Source organism: Muntiacus reevesi, chromosome 19, assembly GCF_963930625.1.
Source record: "Muntiacus reevesi chromosome 19, mMunRee1.1, whole genome shotgun sequence".
Taxonomy (NCBI): Eukaryota; Metazoa; Chordata; class Mammalia; order Artiodactyla; family Cervidae; genus Muntiacus; species Muntiacus reevesi.
The window spans coordinates 28,318,915-28,334,202 of NC_089267.1; the positions used below are offsets into that span (position 1 = coordinate 28,318,915).

Genomic DNA, 15,288 nt, shown 5'->3' on the forward strand with positions numbered 1-15,288 from the left:
GAAATAAAAATAAGTTTATATTTTGTTGAAGAAATTATATTTTTAGGGCAAGAAAATCAAACATTATTCTCCAAAATTTTAGTGTAAAATGAGCAGTTCAACTGTTTTAGACACTCCCAAATACTTTAAAAATGGCTATTAAAAAAAAATATGTATATATATGTTTATCACTGGTTGCATAACAGAAAATACTTAAAATAGGTTTTGCAAATGCCAAAGGGTACAGAACAAAATGAGAAAATAGCAGCTTGGCATATTATTTAAACACAATAACTAAAGGTGTAAGAAACTAAGAGTTTCTTTCTTACAGGGATAGTGATAAGACAAAAGAGAAATCACCTCTTCAGTTCTATTCACAACTCTGAAACAGGATAAAGGAGCAGAGCATTATCATTAAAACCATGTTCTGTTTGGAATCTTGGGGCAGGCACTTCCCACAAGTCTTGGTCTTGGTTATACATTACTCTGATACTGTGTCCATAATTAGATTGTGAGCTACTTTTAAAAATAGATCTTAACCTCTCTGCCCAGCAAGGTCTAGTTGGTTACACAAAATTCAGTTACTCTTCATAGCAATGAGCTCAGTCCACAGTGTTAGATCCAAGAACTTAACCCAACAATCTGACACCGAAACCAGTATTAGTGTACCGTAGTAACTCTTTACACTTTCTCATTAGCACCTAATGTTTTGTGCATGGGAGGTAAGCATTTATTAAATAAACCGAGGTGAGCGTAATACTGATGAGATAGAAGATGAAAAATATTTTTAATATCTCCAATCTCATGGCATGGTTTTCTTTTTATAAGCTAAAAGTTGAACTAGTTTAGGGGGTAAGCTCAAGGGAGAAACACCAAATACATGCTTTTGTAAAGCAAACACGCTTACTTATTTGTCTATGTTCATGCACATGTACAGAATGACTATAATCTGATTCAATTTGGGTTTTAAATATAAGCAATCTACAGTTATCAAGAACCAAAGGTTTTTGAATTACCATTACTTATGCTGCAGTTTCTCCCTCAAATCTCTATAAAAAACCCTGCAGTGCACAATGAATACCATGTACCTCCATTAATATTTTTCATAATTATGATAATGAGTGAATGGATGTCTTAAATTCTCTATAAATTATATACTCTGAATCCAAAAGGAGGTAGACAAAGGAGATTCAGTTAACAAGAATTTAATGAGAACCTACTGTTGACTCCCTGTCCTGCTCCCTGCTATGGGCAGCTACTCTCCTTTTGTAGGTGATGATAAGGAAGGAGAGAGCAATCTATAAGTAGTCTTTCCAAATTGATTTAAACTCAGGCCACTAGACAGCTATCAGGAGAGAGATATTCCAGCTTTCTCCGGCTTGGGCTCCTGGTGTTTCCAGAGTTTTCTTTCCAGGTTTTCAGCTTATAAGAATAAATGAGACCATGTAGATATGCACTTGCATGATATTCCTGCACTTACTTGTAATGAACCATTGGCAGAAGCAATATATTATATGACCTAAGACCCACAGGCTGAAGTTAATTTTTTAAAACGTAAGTCACATTTTTCTTTTTCATAACCTTATTTTTGTTCTATGTGTACCTTCTACCCCACCCTCAGTTATATCCCAGACCTTTTTCCTGACGTGGAACTAATTAGAACATGTTCTCTGAATTTCTATAAATTTCATTCATTTTCATGTGTTTATTTCATTCAACTTCAGGAGAGAACGTAGGTAGACACTCTATTCCATTCGGTTGAATTTCAAAATGTATTCATGGACTGCCTCTTTTTCTTTGTTAAAATATAAATCATTCCACAGTTCTATTTTTTCTTCTTTTTGTCAGGAAGGCTCCTGTAGTTCTGATAGACTTCTAGTTTCTGCTGAGTTTATTACACTAGCCGTTGTTGTTTATTCACTCTAAACATTAGATTCCATCATCAATTGAGTGTTTAATTTTTTTTTACTCTTGTATCTTCCTAGAGTAATTTCCCTATAAAAATGTTTCTGTTTTTCACATTATCTTCTAATCCTTATTTCCCACTAGTCTTTTGTGATCTAATAATTATACAATTAAGTATGTTCCAGGTATATTCTTCCTGTTTTTGTTTTCCAGTGTTGATAATATGGATTCCCAGGTGGTGCTAGTGGTAAAGAACTACTTGCCATGTAGGAAACATAAGAGTCATGAGTTCGATCCCTAGGTTGGGAAGATTACCTGGAGAAGGGCATGGCAACCCACTCCAGTATTCTTACCCGGAGAATCCCGGGACAGAGGAGCCTGGCCAGCTGCAGTCCATTGGTTTGCAAAGAGTCAAATGACAAGCACACACACGCATACAATGTAGAATTCATTTAATTTGAGTTGGCCACTAAATAACATATATAACATGTCTTATAGACAGTATTGGAAGCTGATATGCTTTATAACTGCAATACATTTTGTCTAACTCTATACTTCAAATGTGCAAAGTATTACTACTTGGACTTTTAAGAGTTTTTGTTTAAGATGCCCTCTTTGTCCTTTAAATTTTGCTTTATTTTTTTCTGTTTTTCTCTGAAAGAATCCTGGCATAACAGCAGTGAGGTCATCTGGACTCATGTTCCTGGCTCCTAAATGTAGTTCAAGGAATTCTGGTTCCTTTTAGTGGGGAGAATAGCACTGAGAGCAGAATTTGAGCAAAAATGTACCTTAGATTAACATTAACATGTTAACATGTTAACCTGGAATGCCTTAACATTCTAGGTTCCTGTGCAATATTGCTCTTTACAGCATCGTACTTTACTTCCATCACCAGTCACATCCACAACTGGGTGTTGCTTTTGCTTTGGCTCTATCTCTTCATTCTTTCTGGAGTTATTTCTCCACTAATCTCCAGTAGCATATTGGGCACCTACCAACCTGAGGACACTTTTAGTGTCCTATCTTTTTGCCTTTTCATACTGTTCATGGGATTCTCAAGGCAAGAGTACTGAAGTGGTTTGCCATTCCCTTCTCCAGTGGGCCATGTTTGTCAAAACTCTCCACCATGACCGGCCCCTCTGGGATGGCCCTATATGTCATGACTCATAGTTTCATTGAGTTAGACAAGGCCGTGGTCCATGTGATCAGATTGGTTAGTTTTCTGTGATTGTGGTTTTCATTCTGTCTGCCCTCTAATGGAGAATGATAAGAGGCTTATGGAAGCTTCCTGATGGGAGAGACTGACCGAGGGGGAAACTAAGAAATCTATATGCAGATGAGAAAGCAACATTTAGAACTGGACATGGAAAAACAGACTGATTCCAAATCGGGAAAGGAGTACATCAAGGCTGTATTATTGTCACCCTGCTTGTTTAACTTACATACAGAGTGCATCATAAGAAACGCTGGGCTGGATGAAGCACAAACTAGAATCAAGATTGCCAGGAGAACTATCAATTACCTCAGATATGCAGATGACACCATCCTTATGGCAGAAAGCAAAGAACTAAAAGAACCTCTTGATGAAAGTTAAAGAGGAGAGTGAAAAAGCTGGCTTAAAGCTCAACATTCAGAAAACTAAGATCATGGCATCTGGTCCCATCACTTCATGGCAAATAGATGGGGAAACAATGGAAACAGTGACCGACATTATTTGGGGGGCTCCAGAATCACTGTAGATGGTGACTGCAGCCATGAAATTAAAAGACGCTTGCTCCTTGGAAAAAAAGCTATGACCAACCTAGACAGCGTATTAAAAAGCAGAGACATTACTTTGCCAACAAAGGTCCATCTAGTCAAAGCTATGGTTTTTCCAGTAGTCATGTGTGGATGTGAGAGTTGTACTATAAAGAAAACTGAGCGCTGAAGAACTGATGCTTTTGAACTGTGGTGTTGGAGAAGACTCTTGAGAGTCCCTTGGACTGCAAGGAGATCCAACCAGTCCATCCTAAAGAAGATCAGTCCTGAATATTCATTGGAAGGACTGATGCTGAAGCTGAAATTCCAATACTTTGGCCACCTGATACAAAGAGCTGACTCATTGGAAAAGACCCTGATGCTGGGAAAGATTGAGGGCAGGAGGAGAAGAGGACGACAGAGGATGAGATGGTTGGATGGTATCACCGACTCTTTGGACATGACTTTGGGTGAACTCCGGGAGTTGGTGATGGACAGGGAGGCCTGGCATGCCTGGTTCATGGGGTTGGAAAGAGTTGGACACAACTGAGCGACTGAACTGAACTGAACTGATATACTTTCTAAAAAATTTTCCTCTGAGCATTTAATCTAGTATTCTCATTTTGTCCTGCCATTTAGATTTTATCCATATGAGATGCCATGGAAAGTATTAAAATATGTTCATCTTCTTGCATTTTTTTCTGCCTGTAATCACTAGACTGTACCTAGTACAGTAATTGAAGGGAACAATCTAGTTCTTCTTGACTTACCTTTTTCTTTCATCTCCTGACTTTCTTGTATTTGGTTGCCATGTCTTATAGGATTTATTCCTAAATTTTTAAAATCTGTTCTTTCTCGTCCATATCCTCAGTTGCTACTTTGATTCTGGTATTAACCTTTTAGCAACTAAATTATTTTGTGAACTATATAATCATTCTAGGAAAATTAGAAATTATAAGCAAAATGAAGAAACTAAAATTTGCCTTATAATCTCTGCAGGATAAGATTATCATTAAATTATTCTTAGCCCCAAAGAGTTAATACCTAGCATACTATTTTCTTTTGTCATTTGTCTCAATATAATATTGTATAGAATTTTCCATGTCAATAAATGTACTTAGACAAAGTAATTTTAAAGTCTACTCATTTGTCTCTGGATCGGATTCCTATAACACTTTCCTTTGTCCCAGCCAGTTATGATTTCAAATATACAGGAAAGAGACAAAAATCTTTAATAATTTAGGTTATCTGATAATATCAAAGTGCTAGTAAATCAGCTTAAAAAAATGAGAAACATACAGGTAAGTACAGACTGCTCTAAGCAGAAAGAGAAACATTAAGGCACCAAAGAAAGCATAAGAGGTGCTATGATGAAAGCCTGAGACCTGAAAGGAGGATCACTAATGGCCCCTAAAGTGACAAAAGCATCAATTCTGTTTTTTTCCACTCACTTAACGCTGTCAGCACCATCATATATCGTTACTGGGCTAGCCTTAATTGTATTCTTCCAGTGGTATCTACCCATCATGGGATTCTGTTACCAAAGCTCCTTTTTTCATAGACTGTCTTATTGGCATAATTAATCAAAGGGAAGAGGAATTCAGCACAATTTCTAATCTATCACCTTCGGAATCCTGAACTTCAGCTGCACTGGTATACTCAATACTCATAATTGCTACGTAACTATAGACTTAAGGGCTTCCCTGGTGGCTCAGATGGTAAAACATCTGCCTGCAATGTGGGAGACCCGGGTTCAAACCCTGGGTTGGGAAGATCCCCTGGAGAAGGAAATGGCAACCCACTCTATTACTCTTGCCTGGAAAATTCCATGGATGGAGGAGCCTGGTAGGCTACAGTCCATGGGGTTGCAAAGAGTTGGACACGACTGATCGACTTCACTTACTTACTTACTTACCTGGACTTGAAATTGACCTGTCTTATATCTACTTATGGCTGTAAAGCAGCTGTACTTGATACATCAGATAATTCTCTAAGATTCAGTATTAATGGTGAATAATGTAAGAATAAAGAATGATTTGAAATAGGCTGAGGATTTTTTAAAAATTGTGTCTGGTGGTCTAATTTATATGGCAGAACTTACATCCAGCCTGTAAGGGGTCTAAATATTCATAATGAAAAAGAAAAGAGATGATATCTACTTTTAAAAGATGGAGTAGATGATCTTTCCCTTTTCTCTCCTACTATGTACATCTGAGATTTGTGAACATCATCTTATGTTTTATATGTGACTCTGGATTGAAAAGACAAACTGGGGACCTTGGGATCCAAGGAACAAAGATGACATTTCTTGGGTTTTGTTTTTGCCTCAAATATCCTAGGCTGAGTGATGAAGAATGTCAGTGGATGCAAGGAAAAAAATGAGGGCTCCTGGGCAATAAGTGCCTGCTCCCTCTAACCAAAGGACCAGGATAAAGGCAACTTACCAAGACAAAACTTGCAGAAAGTGAGCACTTTAACCCAGCCAAACACCACTGTAGAAGTCTTGCAAATAAGACTTGGCTGCAGGCGGGGCTTCTGTTCTCACGTGCCAGTTATGAGACACCCTGCCTCTCCTGGACAGGATGGTGTCAGGGGAGACCTCAGCAGAGAGTCAGGACTTTCACCATCACCCAGTGGTAATGAGTCCACAGACTCTACTTTCCCTCCATGCATGTATTTGTTTCACACATGAAAGGTGTGGTATATTCTGAATAAGCAAGTGTTCAAGGAACAAACATCTGGTGTTTGTATGCAGGATAACGATCAGGAAAAAACTGAGCACATAGTGTGATTTTCTTGTGATCTGAGGATGTGCCAGCAGTGATAAAAGATAAAAGAATTAGAGAGTGAATCCTGAGAAACCATGCATATTTACGAACACTGAATTTTTTGGAACCGGCTGCTGTTGTGATGACAATGCCAAGGGAAAAAACACTTATCCCTGAACAATCTGCCTTTGATTTTTCCTCAGCAGTAAAAGCCAGGTCCTCTTTTATCATATAAATATCATAAACTTTGGTTTTATAGTCTACTGATGTCATAGTCCAACCCTAGGGACTGAGTATAATTAAAAGGCGACGGTTTTTAATTTAAAATCCTTTATAGAGATTCCAAGTCTGTCATTCAAAATAAAAATCCACCTAAAACAATATTCAGCAGTTTACTTTCTCAATAGCAATATCCTGGAGTTAATTTACTCTTAAAGTTAAGAAATGTTTTATGTGAATTAATTTCCTGGAGTTACAGATAATGGAGTTTTTAGTGAACTGACATGTAGTGAGTTATACTGAGATAGCCATGTTAGTAATTATGCAGTGTTGTTGTTGTTAGAGAGATGGTACCAATAAATTGTAACTATGGGTTTAACTACCACATATGAATTAGTTTTTAACATTGTTCATGGCTGTAGTTTATCGCTCAAAATATTTGAAAGTACATAGTGCTGTTTGGATTGCTGGGCAAAACAAATATATTGGAATAAGTAGAAACTATGAACTTTCTCTGGTTGATTCAGTGATGTCATCTTTATATAGGATGCATAAATTACTTTATAAGCCTCCAATATATTATGATCTAATAGCATAATTTCATATTTCAGGATCACTACTTGCTGGAAAGTAGTATACATTGTAAAGTCTGCAGTTAGTCTGGTGTCTCAAGTTTCAAATGCTTTAGTGTTTTAGCACCTTCACAGATGTGTGTTTTCTCTTCACTGACATATTTCTGTCTGTCTGATGGCTGAACCTGATCCTGTTCATTGCTTTCCTCATGCTAGCAGTTACACACCTCTTCTCTTAACCTGATTTCTGAAAAATTATAATCTCAAGAGACAGCATTTTGTGACTTGTAAACAAACACATAGAAGTTGAAAGCTTTAACTAAAGGGCTATTGTTTACATATAGATTCCTAGAAAATAAACCACTTGAAAGATTTCTCCAAAAGTGGGAGTATTTGTGCTTGTGTGTGTGAAGATAGAACTAATCTATAAATAATCTACAATACCAGTGTTCTTTCTGATCCTTAACTATTGCATTTTCATACGTTTAAATATTTAAATATTTCAGCTTGAAATCAATATGAACAGTTCCACAAATTAAAAAAAATTCGTTTTTATCTAGAGATGTTGCTTAAGCTGTATCATGAGATGTAGCTTGTTAGAACTGTAGTTGTTGCAAAGCACATGTTATCCCTTTTTGACTTTACATTTCTGACATGTTGAACTAACTTTTCCTCATAAATTATATCTTTAAAATGCTCATGGATGTGAAAAAGGGTGCATTCAGTTAATATGTGTCACAGTCAATATCCTGAATATAACCAGGGCACAAATTTAAAAAGTGACTAAAACTTACTTGCCCTAATTATAAGCATATCAGTTATTCTTCAGATATATTTATTTCCAGCAAAAATAATTCTAAATTGCATATTAATTATATTCACTTGGTTATATCCATTTTGGTGGTAGTATATGCAAATATTTATATACTGTTAAATTGACAGGCATCTTTTTTTCAGCTTTTCTTTAAATTAATAAACTTTTAGAGTAGTTTTAGATTCACAGCAAAATCAAGCAGGAAATATAGAAAGTTCTCGCATAGTCTCTCCTTACACATTTAAAACCTCCCCAACTAACAGCATCTCATACCAGAGTGGTATACTTGTTACAACTGATGAGACTGCATTGACATGTCATTGTCATCAAGAATCCACAGTTTACATTAGGGTTCACTCTTGATGTTTCACATTCTATGAATTTTGACAAATGTCATAATGATGACGTGTATCCACCACTGTAGGGTCTTACGAAAGAGTTTCACTGCCCTAGAAATTCTCTGCTCTGCCTGTTCATCCCTCCCTCTTTCCAACTCCTGCCTGTCTTACCTTTGATCTGTTTACCCTGAACAGATACCGTCTGTTGTCAAGTATATAAAACATATAAAACATGCTTTTGAAAGGGATGTGAGCTATGCATTGATTCTGGTCTTGAAGTTCATGTGATGTTTTTTCTGCATGTGTGAATAATGATGGAAAGATATTATAGCCTAATTTGTGATAATTTTTTTTCTGAATTGAAGTCAATGAGAAAATTCTGAAGTAATCCTTAGAGGATCTAAAGATAACAGATGGTTCTTTTCCAGTTTCACATTGAATACGTTTGCAGTGAAGCTATTTAAAATTTAATTTACATTGGAAAGATTGTTGTGAATATTAAAACGATATGTTTTGAATTGGCCTTCCTCAAGAGCACAACTTGAAGAAGTTCTAATGACTTTTAGCTACTGGTCTGTGATTTAGAGATACAGTATCATGTATGATTCTTGACCTTTAATATCCTAATTATTCTCTTGTTTATTACAGCTTTAGTAGAATTACTTGAAAAATTTGTACTTCATCTTTCTGAAAGCCCATCTGAATGCTACTTCCCTTCAGTGGAATATACAGGTACAATTTAAACATTTTGAATTTTGGAAAGTGCTTGGTATGCAAATAGATAATGTTTCATAGAAAAGTGTGATTAGATGCAAACATACACAAGGTTTTCCATCCTTAAAATCCCTCACTTTGTGTTGCATACATTCCAGATATCTCCTGGTCTCTTCTGTGCAAATGTCTGGCTTTCCTAGTTACTTTCTAGCTTTTTTGTAGTTGTTAACTCTTTTTTTCTTTTTTCTATTTACCCATTGAAATTTGTTTTTCCTTATGGAGGTATCTTCCATTCTTCAGGTTTTATCCACTGTCTCCTAGTGATCTCATCTGTTTGTGCTGTTTTATTTTGCATACCTTATATATTGATGAATTCTAAGTTTATCTCTTCTACTCAAATATCTGTAAGCTTCATTTTCATATTTCCAGATGCTTGATAGGTAAACATCACCTGAATGTACTAAAGAACCCTCAGGCTCAAAATGTCCAACAAGAGCATTACTTTATCATACCTCATTGAGATACTTCCTCCACTTACACTATTGTGGCGGGCAGTGCAATCATCTGTCCATCTAAACCAGGTTCCCACCTAGTCAGCAAACCATATTCTATGTTCTTAATATATTTCAAATTTGTCCCCTTACCTCTATCTATCCTCCTCTTTATGTTAGTTTAAACCACTGTTACTTCTTGGTTGGTTATTGCAACATTGTCTTTACCTCATTTTTCTAATTGGAATCTCATTTTTTTATTCAGAAGTATTCTTTACGTTGCTTTCAGAATGACATACATATGAAGTGTAAATCTGACCTGTTCATTCCTCCCTCTACCTTTTAGAAGTTTACCAGTGACCACTGCATACAGTTAAAGATTCTTATCATGACACCCAAGGCCTTAGGTTACTCTTCTTCTTTCTTCTCTAGCATCATCCTCTTTTCTCCATGCCTCATTTGTTTTTCAGGAACACTAAACTATTAGCAGCATTGCCAGCCTCACCCTCTCTTTTCCAGATACACATTCATTTATTCAGCAAATTGATATTTTCCTCTACTATATAATAGAATTGCTCAAAGCACTTGGACATATCTGAACAAAAGAGAGAAAAAAAGTCTTGCCTTGATAGAGTTTACCTTTTTATTAGAAGATAGACAGTAGATAAGTAAAATATCCAGCATGTCAAGTGTTATGGTGGTAAGTGAGAAATACACAACAGGGAAGGGATCTAGGGAGAGCTGGTGGCTGCTGGGGGTTCCAATGTTAAATAGTGTTTGGGCCAGCAGTAGTTGGCAGCAAGATATATGAATGTTTTCAGAGGAAGAAAATTCTAGCAATTGACTAGGAAGGAGACTGGTATAGCTCAAAAAGAGTACAGGGGAGAATTTTTGGTGTTGAAGTTAGGAGAGGATGATATGGGAGTGAGGGGCAGATGGGGGCACACTGCATGACTTGTGGGATCTTAGTTCCCTGACCAGACATTGAATCTGCATCCTCGGCAATGAAAGCACACAGTCTTGACCACTGGACTTCTGGGGAAACCCTGATAGAGGAATTTTAAAGTTATTGCAGAATCTTGAACATAGGAGTGACATCCTCAGGTTTACATTTTTAAAATATCACTGTGCCTGCTGTATTGGGAAAAGACTGAAGAACAAGGAAGATGAGTTAGGAGGCTATTGAAAAGATAATGATGAGAATTGGCAATGGCTTGGATGAGGATGTCAGTGGAGCTGGTCAGAAGTACTTGGATTCTAGCTCAGACGGTAAAGCATACAGTACACCTGCAATGTAGGAGACCCAAGTTCGATCCCTGGATCAGGAAGATCCTCTGGAGAAGGAAATGGCAACCCACTCCAGTTTACTTGCCTGGAGAATCCCATGGACAGAGGAGTCTGGTGGGCTATAGTCCTTGGGGTTGCAAAAAGTCAGACACGACTGAGTGACTAACACACACACACCCACAAACACACACACGGATTCTAGGTATATTTTGAAAATAGGACCAACAGAATAGGCTAACAGACTGAAGATAGGGTGAGAAAGAGAGGAGTCAAAGACCTAAGTTATTGCTCTGAGCCACTGGAAGGGTGGATTATCAAACACTGAGATAGAGAAGAATGTGTGAAGAATGAGGTTCAGAGAGGAGACTAGGAGCTTGCTTTTTGTTATATTTTGAATACTTGTTACACATTTAAGTAGACGTGCTCTGTACATGTTGGCTGTTTGAATGTGGAATTTAGGGGGAAGGTACGGGTTGAAAATAAAAATTACTAAATCTTCAGCTTACTGTATAAAGCTAATATACATCTCTTTGTCCTGTTTTTTCTCATATTCTAACTTAATGTCTGACTCTTCATGTGGCAGCGCACTCCTGTAGGGTAGCTTCCATGTCTTACTGGTCTTGTCCTCTGCACCTAGAGTAACAATGTCAGTAATTGTTTTACAAATAAAGAATGGAATGAAGGATAAGCGCTTTGTATACTGTATCAATGAATTTGATTTACTCTATTGCCTATTAAAAATGAAAACGTATAAGATTTTGGACCAGAAGCTTTACTTGATTCATCTGTACCTTAGGATAATTAATTTAGTAACTATGTAAAGGTTGAGGTAGGGATAAGAACTGAAATTTCCCAAAGGTGAATATCCAGTAAGTGAAAACACTGTGAAGAAAGCAGAGAGGTAGCCTAGATTCACAGTAATAGATCATCATAGGATATTGCCCCTCTTCCTCATAAAAGTAACATGATTTTTCTGTTTGCTGAAGAAACCATCCTTCAAATATGCATTTATTCAAGTTAGACATAATGTTTCAAATCTCCATAGAAAGAAAGAAAATTTTAAAGATATATTCTCAGTCTGGGTTACTTATTTTTTTTAACTCTATTATTCATCACTGCCCAAACACATCCTGTGCATTGGTATCATTGAACCTGTTGTGCTCCTAGTGTTCGTTCTGGATAAGCTTTCTTCCTCATGACCCCCGTGTGATAATGCCAAGTGCTGTAAAGCTGCAGCTAGAATGTCACCTTCCCTCTTACTCCCAATCGCAAGTCCCTCCTCTGTGCTCCTGTAGCGTGCCTCTTAAACTACCAATCTGATGTTTGTCACATGTGCTTCCCTGGTGGCCCAGTTAGTAAAGAAGCCGCCTGCAGTGCAGGAGACCCGGGTTTGCTCCCTGGGTTGGAGAGATCCCCGGAGAAGGAAATGGCAACCCACTCCAGTATTCTTGCCTGGGACATTTCATGCTCAGAGGAGCCTGGTGGGTCCATGGGGTCACAAAGAGCTGGACACAGCTGAACAACTGAACACACATATGGCTAATTTAAATGATTTCATTAGTCTCAAATGTCTCTTTAATATAGCTTTTGAGATATTTTGTTAGATTAATTATACATACCGTTACATAACATCTATGTTCTCACAGTACATCTGTATAACAATTCTAAATCTGTTGGGATTTACAAATACACATACACCTAATTAAATCATAGTGACATCTAATGCAAATTTGGGAAATGGATAAAAGTGATCATAAGAAAATGAAAGCAAAGAAATTAGAGGAAAACACAAGGTAGAATAAAACAGAAATTAAGGTAGATGAAGAGAATTGATAACTTGATTCCTGCTTGTGAATGAAGTAATGCACTGAGACATCTGATGTGCATTATATTGTTCAACCCTCTAACTACTCTTAAACAACATGATTTTGAACTGTGGAGGTTCAGCATGCAGATTTTTTTTTCCCAATAAATACCTACTAGAGTACCACCAAATCCATGGTTTGCTGAATCCATGGATGTAGAGCTGAGGATATGGAAGACCAGTTGTAAAGTTATACTTGAATTTTTACCTGCTGTATGGGATTGGCGCCCTAACCCTTGCATTGTTCAAAGGTCAGCTGTACTCTCTGAGAGCAGGTGTATAATCATCACATTTAAAAACCGGGAAACTGAGATTCAGAGGGAAGAAAATAGGACTAATGAAGAAAATTTTGAAGAAAAGCATCTGTGAAGAAATTACAACTTTATAAACAAACCTGAAAAAGTATATGAGAAACATACAGGGATTAAAGATCAAGTCTGTAAGAGAGGAAATAAGTAACAAGTGGTAATCATGGAAATTTGAATGGCCAGAGGAGCTATCTTCAGTATGATAATCTTCAAATTCTACAGCTCTCTTTGGTACATTGTTCTTTTGGGTTATATGTTCTGTAGATAATCTAAAATTAACATTATGTTGTGTATGTTATCTAAATATTCAACAAGGCTGATTGCTCAGTGTGCAAGCATTTACTATCCTCTGTTATATTTCTAAATTATGATGAGGGAGATCTCAGATGTTGGCTTTACTGAATGTATTATCTAGGCAGTTGTTGTTGTTTAGTCACTAAGTTGTGTGCAACTCTCTGTGACCCTATGGACTGTAGCCCGCCAGGCTCCTCTGTCCATGAGATTTCCCAGGCAAGAATACTGGAGTGGGTTGCCATTTCCTGCTCCAGGGGATCTTCCCCACCCAGGGACTGAACCCACGTCTCCTGTGTCTCCTGCATTGCAGGCAGATTCTTTACCATTGAGCCACTGGCGAAGCCTATTATCTAGGCAGATAAACCCTGAATGTGAATTTAAATTCTTAAAAGGCTCCAGGTAAACAACTATCCACTGGTATTTTAGAGAATGAATGAAAATAAAGTGGCTTCCTGTTGATTGATTACTATTTATTATTATGATATGTGCTAAGCTTGTTGCTAGTATTGCTTTCTTCTCATGGCTTTAGATATCCTCATTCTTTATCATTAATTTTTTGGCTAGTGAAACAATAGTTTGCAATTACAAAATTTTACTCTATTTACTTTAAGTAAACAAAAACCATGTTTTGATATAAAAGATATTTCAAAGCAGACGCTGGATAGATATATTTAGTGTTTTTTCATGTTTCTTGAAATGAGAAATTGATTGGCTTTTTAAAAATGACAGCTTGCTAAACCCTAAGGTAGCTGAAATTAGAATAACACAGTCATCCATCTGTTGTTAGCTCCCTCAGGATTTCAATCCATTATAAAATTTGCAAATCTGGAAAAATCAAATTAGTTTGACTGTTTATCCCCTTAAAGAAAGAGGAGAGAACAAACAGATAAAAGTTCTGCGCACTTGCAGTTTGTAACTCCACACAGGTGCCTTTCCAAGTCCTAACAGACGTTAACTGTTTGTCAGCTCATTTTCCTGGAACGTATTGGAGATTTTTCCTTCTATAATAGCTTTTTTGAAATGATAAATTAAGTAATCCTTTCAGGGTGGTAAATATTTCAATTTTATCTTTTTCTCTTTATGTTAAACAAAATTTTGGGAAAATATCAGGGAATTTTGCATTGTTTCACCATTTGATTATTAAAATATTTTTAAATTTATTATGTACAGTTAAATGTCCATTATGCTTTCTTTGGATATTCAGCAAATATGCTCTTTTCTGTCTTACTTTTATGGAGGATATTTGTGAGTATGCTAGATAATCGCAAGGAGAGGTATATAATATGAATGACCCTGTCCACAAGGAGGGGGGAAATAGGGCATGTATCTAAAATGATGAATTAAAGTAATTTGCAGCACATGGTAAATAGAAAGTATAAAGAAATGGACAACTGACATTTCTCAGCTGGATAGTTTGTTTCAGGCAATGTGCCAGAACGTTTAAGTTAGCTTTTTGAATTGAGATTTGTCAAATGAGGGATTGTGTGGTAATGCCATAGGTATTCAGTGGAAAGGGTGAGCAGTGCTGACTAATATCACAGTGGAAGATTAAAGAAAAAAACAATGATAGAAGTGCCTCCTGGGGTGTGACAGCTGAAAGAAATAGGAAAGGGGAAGAGTCTTGCAGGCAAGGGCAATTGTATAATCAATGACATGGAAAAGAATAATACTTTTTTCCAAATAATGCTAACTATATTAGTCGAGCTTCCCTGGTAACTCAGTGGTAAAGAATCTGCCTCAGTGCAGGAGCCACAGGAGATGCGGGTTCAGTCCCTGGGTGGGGAAGATCCCCTGAGGAGGGCATGGCAATCCACTCCAGTATTTTCACCTGGAGAATCCCCATGGACAGAGGAGCCTGGTTGTCTACAGTCCATGGGGTCACAAAGAGTCGGACGTGACTGAAGTGATTTAACACACCTAAGTTAGGGACTGAGACACACTAGCTTACTGGTCATAAGGAATTAAATTTTATGGCAGTAAAAACTGAATAAAATGGAT

At 37.0% G+C, this 15,288-nt stretch overlaps 1 protein-coding gene across 5 annotated transcripts in view; it reads left to right on the forward strand.

The window, feature by feature from the left end:
• TBC1D32 (TBC1 domain family member 32) overlaps window positions 1–15,288 on the forward strand; it is a 179,414-nt gene that overhangs the window by 124,215 nt on the left and 39,911 nt on the right. For all 5 annotated transcript variants that reach the window (XM_065911547.1, XM_065911548.1, XM_065911549.1 and 2 more), the window contains one exon: window positions 8,981–9,064. In XM_065911547.1, coding sequence (XP_065767619.1) covers window positions 8,981–9,064 — 84 coding nt within the window. The remainder of the gene's footprint in view (window positions 1–8,980; window positions 9,065–15,288) is intronic.